This window comes from Prenolepis imparis, unplaced genomic scaffold, assembly GCF_030444845.1.
Source record: "Prenolepis imparis isolate NDT839.2.m4 unplaced genomic scaffold, iyPreImpa1.0 SCAF_7, whole genome shotgun sequence".
Classification (NCBI taxonomy): domain Eukaryota; kingdom Metazoa; phylum Arthropoda; class Insecta; order Hymenoptera; family Formicidae; genus Prenolepis; species Prenolepis imparis.
This window is the reverse complement of record NW_028141165.1, coordinates 2,377,119-2,391,766: the sequence shown is the minus strand read 5'-3', so window position 1 is coordinate 2,391,766 and position 14,648 is coordinate 2,377,119. Positions and strand designations below refer to the sequence as shown.

The 14,648-nt window shown below is 29.7% G+C and overlaps 1 protein-coding gene across 1 annotated transcript; it reads right to left on the bottom strand.

Moving 5' to 3' along the window:
* Positions 1 to 361: 361 nt before the first annotated feature.
* Positions 362 to 4,855, bottom strand: LOC145938149 (uncharacterized). Its single transcript, XM_083041559.1, has 4 exons — positions 4,784 to 4,855; positions 2,969 to 3,666; positions 1,324 to 2,091; positions 362 to 1,018 (listed from the first exon to the last, which is right to left on the bottom strand). Exons 2-4 carry the CDS (start codon positions 3,653 to 3,655, stop codon positions 362 to 364), a joined length of 2,112 nt encoding a protein of 703 aa, XP_082897685.1. The 5' UTR covers positions 3,656 to 3,666; positions 4,784 to 4,855.
* Positions 4,856 to 14,648: the final 9,793 nt, after the last annotated feature.

The following is a 14,648-nucleotide window of genomic DNA, read 5'->3' as shown; positions in this document are numbered from 1 at the left end:
TGTTTGTTAATCTATGTACATACAAGGCTTTATAAATAAATATGTTTATATTTTATTTTATTGCTATCAGTTGTCAAAACTGTGCTTTGAATTTAAAAATAAATATATTTATTATAATAAAATAATTTATTGTCAAATGTCAAATTATAAAATGTCAAAACTGTGCTATAAATTTAAAAATAAATATATTTATTATAATAAAATAATTTATTATAATAAATATATTTATTTTTAAATTCAAAGCACAGTTTTGACAATTGATAGCAATAAAAGTCTGCGATCGATCATTTCTTTGCAGAAGCTCAAAGTACATGATTTTGAAATTTATTGTTTATTCTATAATGGCGACGAAGGTTCCGGTTCATTCATCGATTAACATTTCTTCCATTAAACATTTATCAGTAAAGGCATTAGAAATTTCTATGCTATGTCTCATTTCAAACTTTAGTAACCAAATTATATCGGCTTTTTTATTTATATTCCATATAGAAGGATATATTTTATTATGTTTTTTGGCATACTGATAAGCTAAAGTGGATAGGTATGTCAATGCGCATTTTTGACATTTGCACTTCTGCTCTTCAGTTTTTGTAACATTTTTTTGTAATTTTTTCAATAACTGAAATTCTTCAGGAAATGTAAAAACTCCATTATCTATTGTATGTGCTTCATACACATATACACCGCTTTCTGAATTTTGCCATTTTTTTAATTGCCAAGCTACAGTATATTCATTTACTTTATATTTTGCTGCAGCATCGGATACAGATATTTTATTATATATTATATTATTTACTGAATTTTCAAGTTTAGTTCTTTTTTCAAAATGCGTGTTTGTTAATTTTGATATATATACTTTTTGATGGAGGAGCCAAGGATCAAGTTTATAGTATTGTGCAATACTTACTATATCTTCGTTTTGATTTATAACTTTTTTGGCTGCTTTGTCGAGCTTTTTGCTCAATGGTAGATGTCGTTCAATCTTCAGTCTTATGCTGAGATCTTCCATTTCAGCAGGCTAACGAAATAAAACAAATAACTGAAGTATTCTATGTAATATGATAGAAAAAGGAGATATATATTGTAAGATAAAAATCGGAAAGTTTGTTATCACGATTTTCGTCTTACGATATTACGAATCGTTTTATTCACATCTTTATCTATCGATATTCAAGGCATATATTCTTTCTTGAAACATTTTTTCAGAACATTATATGAAATAACATTAATTTGCACATTGCTCAAAGTTAATCAGAATTTCTCTTTATTCTAAAAAATCTTTAAAATAATTCTGAAATATGATTTACACAAAATGATACTTACGTTGATATATTGCTCTGGTTCATAATCTTTTTGCACATAAACAGATGAAATACTTGGTTTTGAAGTACTTGGTTCTGAAGGACTTGGTTCTGAAGTGTCTTGTTTATTCAATGTTTTCGATGTTTCTTGAGTGACTTCGATTGCAGATTCATGCATACAAGGGCTCTTGTTTGCAGATTTGTTAATTTCGGCTGTATGTTTCATCTCGAAATCATACAGCCATATTTCGTCTGCTTTTTCATTGGTTTTCCATTGAAGAGGATATTCTCTTTTAAGTCTAATAGCGTACTCCAACGCTTTTTCTTGCAGGCATAATAATTTGCAAACTTTACAAGAGCATCCATTCTTTGTCCATGATGTTAAACTATCCAATAACACTCTATCCTCAGCAGATGTAAAAACTCCATAAGGTATTATACTTCTGTCGTACTGGTATGGATTGGCACGTATTTGTGAATATTTTGTATACTCTTTTTTTAATTTATCTTCATCAATGCCATAACTTGTTGCAATGTCGGATAAATTATCTGGTTGTTCCGAAACTTTATTTACGGCCTCGTTAAATTTAAATTGTAAAGACGAATAATCACGTTTCCACTGTAATATCTGTACTTTTCGATAGCAAATCCATAAATCAAGGTCAAATTCTGATGCAACATTTATTATATTTTTATTTGACTGTATAATTTGTTCCGCTGCCATTTCGAGCCGTTTGCTTATATTAATATGCTTTCTAATATTTTCTTTGATATCCGATCTTTTTTCAATCTAACGAAATAAAGCAAATAATTAAACAATTAAAACTTGCTATGTGATATAATCGATAAAAGAAGTACATTGTAAAATAAAAATTATAAGATTGTTTGCGCGATTTTTGATATTTTAAACGTTTTATTCAATTCTATTGACATTCAAGACTATATATTTTCTTGAAATAAGTTCTTCAAAACAATACGAAGTCTGTCAGAAAAGTATTTTGTAGCGCACTAATGTGCACTGAAAAACAATACTGAAAAAATCGTAATCACGCGAAATGTAAAGTTTTCGTTCGATTGTGTTAATGTTCTATTATCCCATTTTTCGTAAATACATATAATGAATAGACCTCGTTATTATACCTTTCTCGTTAGGAAACGACAATATATTGAACAAAGATGATTATGTTTCATTATGTGCTTATGTTTTTATCAGGATGCGATTCATCTTCAACACTTTCGCAACCTTCCGAAAACATTTTGTGTCGGAAAATGTAAGTATATGATTAAACATGATCACTAAATGTCTTTTTTAATTGTTATCATATATCTTTGTTCAATATTTTGTCGCTCCATGACGATCATGAAAACGGTGACGAGGTATACTAATACATACTTACGAGAAATATGTTGTGAACGCAACCGAATGAATTGAAACTTGTACTGCTTTTAAAGGAAAGATTATACTTTATATTCTGCGCGATTTTACGATTTTTCAGTATTTTCACTATGTGCTTTACAAATTTAATCTCATTATATTTCTGACAGATTTGGTAAATGGAATAACAGAAAACATTATACAGAATCTCATATCTGTATTTGAATTTCTCTTTCTAAAAAATTTTTAAATAATTATGAAATAATATGATTAACACAAAATAATAACTTACGCTGGAAGATTGCGCGCATGACGATGAAGATGCTCCGAAACCTATTTCGCAATTATTAGCAGTCTTGAGTTTAGAAATTTTGTCATGATATCTCATTTCAAATTCATAGATCCACTTTAAATCAGCTCTTTTTAAGTCGTGCCATGTATCAGGACACTTTGTTGGTTTTTTATTGTTAGCAAAATTGTAAGCATATGTAACTAAATGTGTCAATGCACATGCTTGACACTTGCATATAGATTTAAATCGTTTCCAATAAGATAAAAATTCGTCCAGTAATGAAGCTTCTTCTACAAAGGTAAAAATTTGTTCATCTTTGTTGTTGCTTGGATATATGTCGTACTCGTATGATTTGCCTATTTCTAATCGCTTATTAACTTCTTCTCGCAGTACATTCACGTCAATATCATATTTTTCAACAACGTCACTTTCATCTATATTATTCATTACATCTATAACTGCCTCATTAAGATTTATTTTTGATCGTTTATAACTTCTTTTTCTCTTTAAAATGTCTACATTTAACTTCAAATTATCTTGTAAATCAAAAATATCATGATTACGTGCAACAGTTTCTATATCTACTGTTTTTCTTTTCAAAATTTTATTCACCACAGGATGAATCTTATAGCTTATATTTAAATGCTTTTTAATTTCTTTTCTTATTTCATCCTCTGTTATGGACATGGTAACCTAACCTAACGAAATAAAGCAAATAATTAAAACATGCTATGTAATGTGATGGATAAATGCGATACATTGTAAGATAAAAATCACAATATTATTCTCGTGATTTTCACTTTACGACGTTTGAAACGTTTTGTTCAAACATACCTATCGAGGATATATGTATATTTTCTTAAAACAATATTTCTCAAAACAAATTATATAGAAGAGCATTAATATTATAGATTCTCACAGTGTATTTCAATTTTTATTTATTCTAAAAATTTTTTTAAATAATTATGAAATCATTAAAATTATCATTAAAATGATAGCTTTAAAATAATACAAAATAATGCTTATAAATAAATTCAAATTTTATTGGAAATATCAAGCAATTAACAGACTCTCTATTTAACTGAATAATAAACAAAAGCGGACGGACAATAAAGTACAATTTCACGAAAGTAAATAATTAAAATGTTTTATGTAATGTGATGGATAAAAGAGATATATTGTAATGTAAAAGATACATATACATAATATAAAGATACATATATGTATATTTTCTTAAATAAAGTTTTTCGAAATATTATATGGAAAAATTTAAATATTGCACAGAATTTGACAATATGTTAGAATTTTTCTTTATTCTAAAATTTTTAAATAATTATGAAATAATTAAAATATTAATTAACACAAAATAATTACAAATAAATTCAAATTTTATTGAAAATATCAAGCTGATTAACGGATCCTTCGTTTATTTGTCAGTAAATAGAATCGGACTAACAAAGAATACAATGTCACGAAAGCAAAATAACTAAAGCATGCTATGTGTGCGGTATGATGGATAACAGCAATACATTGTAATATGAAAGTCGTAAGATTATTCTCGCGATTTTCACCTTACGACGTTTGAAATATTTTGTCCGAATGCACCTATCGTCATACAAATATATATATATTTTTTAAATAATGTATTTTAATTACATTATAGGTACATACAAACATTATATGGAATAACATTAACATTGCACAGAGAATCTCACAGTACGTTAGAATTTCTCTTTCTTCTAAAAGTCTTTTAGATTATGAAATAATTAATTATAAAATAATATCATTAATAATAAATATTAAAATAATACTTACAAAATAATGCTTAATAAATTCAACTTTTACTGGAAATATCAAGCCAACTGACTAACGGACTCTCTATTTATCTGCCGGTAAATAGAAGCGAATTGACAATGAGGTACAATGTCACGAATCGACGAAACCAGAAAATTCCAAAATATTGGCAAAAGAGAGGGGGAGAGAGAGAGAGAGGGGGGGAGAGAGAGTGAGTGTGTGTGTGTGTTTGCAATTATTGTTTATGGAGTATTTAAATTATATTTTTCGTTTATACTTAATAATTTGTGTGTGATTACTAACATTTAAAATAATTTATTTCCAAAATATTTTTATAATACTTATGGCCTTTCAGTAAAACAAAATTAATAGTATTTGATAAAAAAAACTATGTGCAAGAGTCTTCGTTTTCTGATATTAATTGTAGTCACCTGTTTTTTATTCAGATTGAAAAATAATACATCGCATATCCTACGAAATATACATACATGCTTGTGTGCAGCCCGTAAACATTCAAATATCTGCCAGCAACATACATAATTGTATACTCGGTTTTAAGACTTTAAAGCGTCTTAAGAACATTTTATTTCCAGATAATATATATATCTTATTATTAAAATATGTACTTAATTAGAAAAATGAAAGAGATACCGTTTAAAAAGATTTTATATGTAATTGAGTGATTTATCACACAAATTTATCTGTGGCCATTCTCTTTTATTTTCTAAACTAAATAAGATAGATCATAACAAATATGTAGCTAAATATGTATCTAAAATGGTATAATCTGAATTATATTACGAGCTTTTAGTTTAACATGAATTTCAATTAAAAAATAACTTCTTTTAAACTATTTAGGTTAGATAATGGAAAAATTAACATAAATGAGTTACAGTAATGTGTATGTTTTGAAATGAGTACAATAATGTAAAATGAATTAAACTTAGTTAACAAATTATATATAAATTTTATCATTTTACAAATTATACAATTCTTAAAATTTTGCAACTTTGTGTTCTTTTCTCATTTTTGGTTTGTGATCTAAACAATTTTCCACTCCTATATTAATTAACTAATTTAATACAATTTGATCTCTTTCTCTTTTGGTTTTCTAACATTTATAGCTTGTATGAATTATGATTATATTTACAATAAAGTGCAGTTTGTTTCATTTAATTTGATATGTAGTTATTATACGGAATATCTATTTTAGCACAAAAAATAAAGGGGAATAATTATATTATTTATAGCGAGACATTTTGTACATTTAATATGTAAATTATAATTTTTATATGACATTACAACAAACATTTTATACAAAGAAATAGAATATTATATAAATGGATAATCAACATGACGAGTAAAACATGTAATCTATTATTTTGTTTTTAATAAAATTGGAAATATAAAATATGAATCTACTAATATTTGATATATTATAAAACTATGCATTCTAAAAAGATATAGTAGTATTATTTTACAGTAAATATATGTAAATATGTATGTATATTATATGTACGAGGGGGTACCCAAAAGAAACCGAACTTATTTTTTTTTAATTTATTTATTTAATTTTTAAACAACAAACCTTCAATCCCCTTCGAAGTACTCTCCACTGGCACTAATACACTTGTCTAATCTTTTATAGGGGGGATGGGGCACAGGGGTCATGCCATTTTTGGTAAAAAATTGTCCCAAAAAAGCTCGTCAAGTGAAATCAAACGTCAAAACAATGCTGATTTGTTTTTTTGATGTGAGAGGAGTCGTCCATTCAGAGTTTGTTCTACAGGGTCAGACAGTTAACCAGGCTTTCTACCTGGAAGTTTTGAAAAGATTGCGCAACAGTTTGCGGCGGAAGAGGCCTGATTTGTGGCAGTCGGGCGACTGATTTTTCCACCACGATAACGCCCCTGCTCACACAGCCCTGTCTGTGCGCCAATTTTTGACCAAAAATGGCATGACCCCTGTGCCCCATCCCCCCTATTCAACCGACCTTACCCCCTGCGACTTTTTTTTATTACCCCGAATGAAAAGGGACATGAAAGGAAAGCGTTTTGCCCACGTTGCTGAGGTGAAGAAAAAAACGACGGAGGAGCTGTCGAGCATTACAGAAGACGAATTTAAAAAATGTTTTGAACAATGGAATAACAGATTAGACAAGTGTATTAGTGCCAGTGGAGAGTATTTCGAAGGGGATTGAAGGTTTTTTGTTTAAAAATTAAATAAATAAATTTAAAAAAAATAAATTCGGTTTCTTTTGGGTACCCCCTCGTATATAAAATTATTCGAAAATTGGAAAATCGATATACGTTCAAATTCGCGAAATATAGTCGATATTTCGAAATACAAATACCTATATGAATAAGTTTACATTCTCATTCGGCGACATTAAAATTGGCCATTTATACATCGTAAAAAAATTTACATTAAACGTCACATTCGAATGTCACAATAGTTATGAGCAAGTTTTTGTAATATTATCTGCAAAGTTATAAGTGATCCATTTCAAGTAATAAAAGTTACATGCAATTTTTTAATAATACTAGAACACTACAAAGCGCGCGCTTCGCGCGCGCCATTTATTTCCTTCAATTATACAATATAAGCTGCGGTCGAGAATGTGCTACTAATATGGAACAAAGATAGAAAGATGTTTCGAATTATTCGTAGCGCATTCTCGATCCACAGCTTGTACGTTAATTACATATTATACAACAATTATAATATTTATCTTTTCATTTTTGGTACCATGCAGACACCAGCGTACAAATTTTTTAATATGATAAACATAAAATAAGGATGCGTCGACAGGGTCCGCGTCAAAAAAGTATCAATATCTAATATTTTAAGACGAGCCAAAAATTCATCGATTATACATTTTAATAGTACATTGATTACAGAATTTTTTGGTACCAAGCAGACAACAGCGTACAAACTTTTTCATTTGCTATACATAAATAAAGGATGCGTCGCATAGGGTCAGCGGTAAAAAGTATCGATTTACAATATTTTAAGGCGAGCCAAAAATTCATCGATTATACATTTTAATAGTACATTGATTACAGAATCATTTGGTACCAAACAGACACCAGCGTACAAATTTTTTAACTTGATATACATAAAATAAGCTTGCGTCGCATGTGGTCAGCGGTAAAAGAGTATCGATTTCTAATATTTAAAAACGAGCCAAAAATTCATCGATTATACATTTTAATAGTACATTGAATACAGAATCTTTTGGTACCATGCAGACATCAGCGTACAAATTTTTTAATACGATAAACATAAATTAAGGATGCGTCGCATAGGGTCAGCGGCATAAATGTATCAATTTCTAATATTTTAAGACGAGCCAAAAATTCATCGATTATACATTTTAATAGTACATTGAATACAGAATCTTTTGGTGCCATGCAGACACCAGCGTACAAATTTTTTAATACGATAAACATAAAATAAGGATGCGTCGCACAGGGTCCGCGTCAAAAAAGTATCAATTTCTAATATTTTAAGACGAGCCAAAAATTCATCGATTATACATTTTAATAGTACATTAATTACAGAATCTTTTGGTACCATGCAGACACCAGCGTACAAATTTTTTAATCTGATAAACATAAAATAAGGATGCGTCGACAGGGTCCGCGTCAAAAAAGTATCGATTTCTAATATTTTAAGACGAGCCAAAAATTCATCGATTATACATTTTAATAGTACATTGAATACAGAATCTTTTGGTACCATGCAGACATCAGCGTACAAATTTTTTAATACGATAAACATAAAATATATATGCCTCGCACAGGGTCCGCGTCAAAAAAGTATCAATTTCTAATATTTTAAGACGAGCCAAAAATTCATCGATTATACATTTTAATAGTACATTGAATACAGAATCTTTTGGTACCATGCAGACATCAGCGTACAAATTTTTTAATACGATAAACATAAAATAAGGATGCGTCGACAGGGTCCGCGTCAAAAAAGTATCAATATCTAATATTTTAAGACGAGCCAAAAATTCATCGATTATACATTTTAATAGTACATTGATTATAGAATCATTTGGTACCAAACAGACACCAGCGTACAAATTTTTTAACTTGATATACATAAAATAATGTTGCGTCGCATATGGTCAGCGGTAATAAAGTATCGATTTCTAATATTTTAAGACGAGCCAAAAATTCATCGATTATACATTTTAATAGTACATTGATTACAGAATCTTTTGGTACCAAACAGACACCAGCGTACAAATTTTTTAACTTGATATACATAAAATAAGCTTGCTCGCATGTGGTCAGCGGTAAAAGAGTATCGATTTCTAATATTTTAAGACGAGCCAAAAATTCATCGATTATACATTTTAATAGTACATTGATTACAAAATCTTTTGGTACCAAGCAGACAGCAGCGTACAAACTTTTTCATTTGCTATACATAAATTAAGGATGCGTCGCATAGGGTCAGCGGCATAAATGTATCAATTTCTAATATTTTAAGACGAGCCAAAAATTCATCGATTATACATTTTAATAGTACATTGATTACAGAATCTTTTGGTACCATGCAGACACCAGCGTACAAATTTTTTAACTTGATATACATAAAATAATGTTGCGTCGCATAGGGTCAGCGGTAATAAAGTATCAATTTCTAATATTTTAAGACGAGCCAAAAATTCATCGATTATACATTTTAATAGTACATTAATTACAGAATCTTTTGGTACCATGCAGACACCAGCGTACAAATTTTTTAATACGATAAACATAAAATAAGGATGCGTCGCACAGGGTCCGCGTCAAAAAAGTATCAATTTCTAATATTTTAAGAAGAGCCAAAAATTCATCGATTATACATTTTAATAGTACATTGAATACAGAATCTTTTGGTACCATGCAGACATCAGCGTACAAATTTTTTAATACGATAAACAAAAAATAAGGATGCCTCGCACAGGGTCCGCGTCAAAAAAGTATCGATTTCTAATATTTTAAGACGAGCCAAAAATTCATCGATTATACATTTTAATAGTACATTGATTACAGAATCTTTTGATACCAAGCAGACAACAGCGTACAAACTTTTTCGTTTGCTATACATAAATTAAGGATGCGTCGCATAGGGTCAGCGGTAAAAAAGTATAAATTTTTAATATTTTAAGACGAGCCAAAAATTCATCGATTATACATTTTAATAGTACATTGAATACAGAATCTTTTGGTACCATGCAGACATCAGCGTACAAATTTTTTAATACGATAAACATAAAATAAGGATGCCTCGCACAGGGTCCGCGTCAAAAAAGTATCGATTTCTAATATTTTAAGACGAGCCAAAAATTCATCGATTATACATTTTAATAGTACATTAATTACAGAATCTTTTGGTACCATGCAGACACCAGCGTACAAATTTTTTAATACGATAAACATAAAATAAGGATGCGTCGCACAGGGTCCGCGTCAAAAAAGTATCGATTTCTAATATTTTAAGACGAGCCAAAAATTCATCGATTATACATTTTAATAGTACATTGATTATAGAATCATTTGGTACCAAACAGACACCAGCGTACAAATTTTTTAACTTGATATACATAAAATAATGTTGCGTCGCATAGGGTCAGCGGTAATAAAGTATCAATTTCTAATATTTTAAGACGAGCCAAAAATTCATCGATTATACATTTTAATAGTACATTAATTACAGAATCTTTTGGTACCATGCAGACACCAGCGTACAAATTTTTTAATCTGATAAACATAAAATAAGGATGCGTCGACAGGGTCCGCGTCAAAAAAGTATCGATTTCTAATATTTTAAGACGAGCCAAAAATTCATCGATTATACATTTTAATAGTACATTGAATACAGAATCTTTTGGTACCATGCAGACATCAGCGTACAAATTTTTTAATACGATAAACATAAAATATATATGCCTCGCACAGGGTCCGCGTCAAAAAAGTATCAATTTCTAATATTTTAAGACGAGCCAAAAATTCATCGATTATACATTTTAATAGTACATTGAATACAGAATCTTTTGGTACCATGCAGACATCAGCGTACAAATTTTTTAATACGATAAACATAAAATAAGGATGCGTCGACAGGGTCCGCGTCAAAAAAGTATCAATATCTAATATTTTAAGACGAGCCAAAAATTCATCGATTATACATTTTAATAGTACATTGATTATAGAATCATTTGGTACCAAACAGACACCAGCGTACAAATTTTTTAACTTGATATACATAAAATAATGTTGCGTCGCATATGGTCAGCGGTAATAAAGTATCGATTTCTAATATTTTAAGACGAGCCAAAAATTCATCGATTATACATTTTAATAGTACATTGATTACAAAATCTTTTGGTACCAAGCAGACAGCAGCGTACAAACTTTTTCATTTGCTATACATAAATTAAGGATGCGTCGCATAGGGTCAGCGGCATAAATGTATCAATTTCTAATATTTTAAGACGAGCCAAAAATTCATCGATTATACATTTTAATAGTACATTGATTACAGAATCTTTTGGTACCATGCAGACACCAGCGTACAAATTTTTTAACTTGATATACATAAAATAATGTTACGTCGCATAGGGTCAGCGGTAATAAAGTATCAATTTCTAATATTTTAAGACGAGCCAAAAATTCATCGATTATACATTTTAATAGTACATTAATTACAGAATCTTTTGGTACCATGCAGACACCAGCGTACAAATTTTTTAATACGATAAACATAAAATAAGGATGCGTCGCACAGGGTCCGCGTCAAAAAAGTATCAATTTCTAATATTTTAAGAAGAGCCAAAAATTCATCGATTATACATTTTAATAGTACATTGAATACAGAATCTTTTGGTACCATGCAGACATCAGCGTACAAATTTTTTAATACGATAAACAAAAAATAAGGATGCCTCGCACAGGGTCCGCGTCAAAAAAGTATCGATTTCTAATATTTTAAGACGAGCCAAAAATTCATCGATTATACATTTTAATAGTACATTGATTACAGAATCTTTTGGTACCAAACAGACACCAGCGTACAAATTTTTTAACTTGATATACATAAAATAAGCTTGCTCGCATGTGGTCAGCGGTAAAAGAGTATCGATTTCTAATATTTTAAGACGAGCCAAAAATTCATCGATTATACATTTTAATAGTACATTGAATACAGAATCTTTTGGTACCATGCAGACATCAGCGTACAAATTTTTTAATACGATAAACATAAAATAAGTATGCCTCGCACAGGATCCGCGTCAAAAAAGTATCAATTTCTAATATTTTAAGACGAGCCAAAAATTCATCGATTATACATTTTAATAGTACATTGATTACAGAATCTTTTGGTACCAAACAGACACCAGCGTACAAATTTTTTAACTTGATATACATAAAATAAGCTTGCTCGCATGTGGTCAGCGGTAAAAGAGTATCGATTTCTAATATTTTAAGACGAGCCAAAAATTCATCGATTATACATTTTAATAGTACATTGATTACAAAATCTTTTGGTACCAAGCAGACAGCAGCGTACAAACTTTTTCATTTGCTATACATAAATTAAGGATGCGTCGCATAGGGTCAGCGGCATAAATGTATCAATTTCTAATATTTTAAGACGAGCCAAAAATTCATCGATTATACATTTTAATAGTACATTGATTACAGAATCTTTTGGTACCATGCAGACACCAGCGTACAAATTTTTTAACTTGATATACATAAAATAATGTTGCGTCGCATAGGGTCAGCGGTAATAAAGTATCAATTTCTAATATTTTAAGACGAGCCAAAAATTCATCGATTATACATTTTAATAGTACATTAATTACAGAATCTTTTGGTACCATGCAGACACCAGCGTACAAATTTTTTAATACGATAAACATAAAATAAGGATGCGTCGCACAGGGTCCGCGTCAAAAAAGTATCAATTTCTAATATTTTAAGAAGAGCCAAAAATTCATCGATTATACATTTTAATAGTACATTGATTACAGAATCTTTTGGTACCATGCAGACATCAGCGTACAAATTTTTTAATACGATAAACAAAAAATAAGGATGCCTCGCACAGGGTCCGCGTCAAAAAAGTATCGATTTCTAATATTTTAAGACGAGCCAAAAATTCATCGATTATACATTTTAATGGTACATTGATTATAGAATCATTTGGTACCAAACAGACACCAGCGTACAAATTTTTTAACTTGATATACATAAAATAATGTTGCGTCGCATAGGGTCAGCGGTAATAAAGTATCAATTTCTAATATTTTTAGACGAGCCAAAAATTCATCGATTATACATTTTAATAGTACATTAATTACAGAATCTTTTGGTACCATGCAGACACCAGCGTACAAATTTTTTAATCTGATAAACATAAAATAAGGATGCGTCGACAGGGTCCGCGTCAAAAAAGTATCGATTTCTAATATTTTAAGACGAGCCAAAAATTCATCGATTATACATTTTAATAGTACATTGATTACAAAATCTTTTGGTACCAAGCAGACAACAGCGTACAAACTTTTTCATTTGCTATACATAAATTAAGGATGCGTCGCATAGGGTCAGCGGCATAAATGTATCAATTTCTAATATTTTAAGACGAGCCAAAAATTCATCGATTATACATTTTAATAGTACATTAATTACAGAATCTTTTGGTACCATGCAGACACCAGCGTACAAATTTTTTAATACGATAAACATAAAATAACGATGCGTCGCACAGGGTCCGCGTCAAAAAAGTATTAATTTCTAATATTTTAAGACGAGCCAAAAATTCATCGATTATACATTTTAGTAGTACATTAATTACAGAATCTTTTGGTACCATGCAGACACCAGCGTACAAATTTTTTAACTTGATATACATAAAATAATGTTGCGTCGCATAGGGTCAGCGGTAATAAAGTATTAATTTCTAATATTTTAAGACGAGCCAAAAATTCATCGATTATACATTTTAATAGTACATTAATTACAGAATCTTTTGGTACCATGCAGACATCAGCGTACAAATTTTTTAATACGATAAACATAAAATAAGTATGCCTCGCACAGGATCCGCGTCAAAAAAGTATCAATTTCTAATATTTTAAGACGAGCCAAAAATTCATCGATTATACATTTTAATAGTACATTGATTACAGAATCTTTTGGTACCAAACAGACACCAGCGTACAAATTTTTTAACTTGATATACATAAAATAAGCTTGCTCGCATGTGGTCAGCGGTAAAAGAGTATCGATTTCTAATATTTTAAGACGAGCCAAAAATTCATCGATTATACATTTTAATAGTACATTGAATACAGAATCTTTTGGTACCATGCAGACATCAGCGTACAAATTTTTTAATACGATAAACATAAAATAAGTATGCCTCGCACAGGGTCCGCGTCAAAAAAGTATCGATTTCTAATATTTTAAGACGAGCCAAAAATTCATCGATTATACATTTTAATAGTACATTGATTACAAAATCTTTTGGTACCAAGCAGACAGCAGCGTACAAACTTTTTCATTTGCTATACATAAATTAAGGATGCGTCGCATAGGGTCAGCGGCATAAATGTATCAATTTCTAATATTTTAAGACGAGCCAAAAATTCATCGATTATACATTTTAATAGTACATTGATTACAGAATCTTTTGGTACCATGCAGACACCAGCGTACAAATTTTTTAACTTGATATACATAAAATAATGTTACGTCGCATAGGGTCAGCGGTAATAAAGTATCAATTTCTAATATTTTAAGACGAGCCAAAAATTCATCGATTATACATTTTAATAGTACATTAATTACAGAATCTTTTGGTACCATGCAGACAC

Excerpts from the sequence above, each read along its gene's own strand:
- LOC145938149 (XM_083041559.1), bottom strand. The coding sequence starts at position 3,655 with ATGTCCATAACAGAGGATGAAATAAGAAAAGAAATTAAAAAGCATTTA. Across the intron at positions 2,092-2,968 it reads CATGCGCGCAATCTTCCAGC|ATTGAAAAAAGATCGGATAT; the intron begins GTAAGTTATTAT and ends TTATTTCGTTAG. Across the intron at positions 1,019-1,323 it reads AACCAGAGCAATATATCAAC|CCTGCTGAAATGGAAGATCT; the intron begins GTAAGTATCATT and ends TTATTTCGTTAG.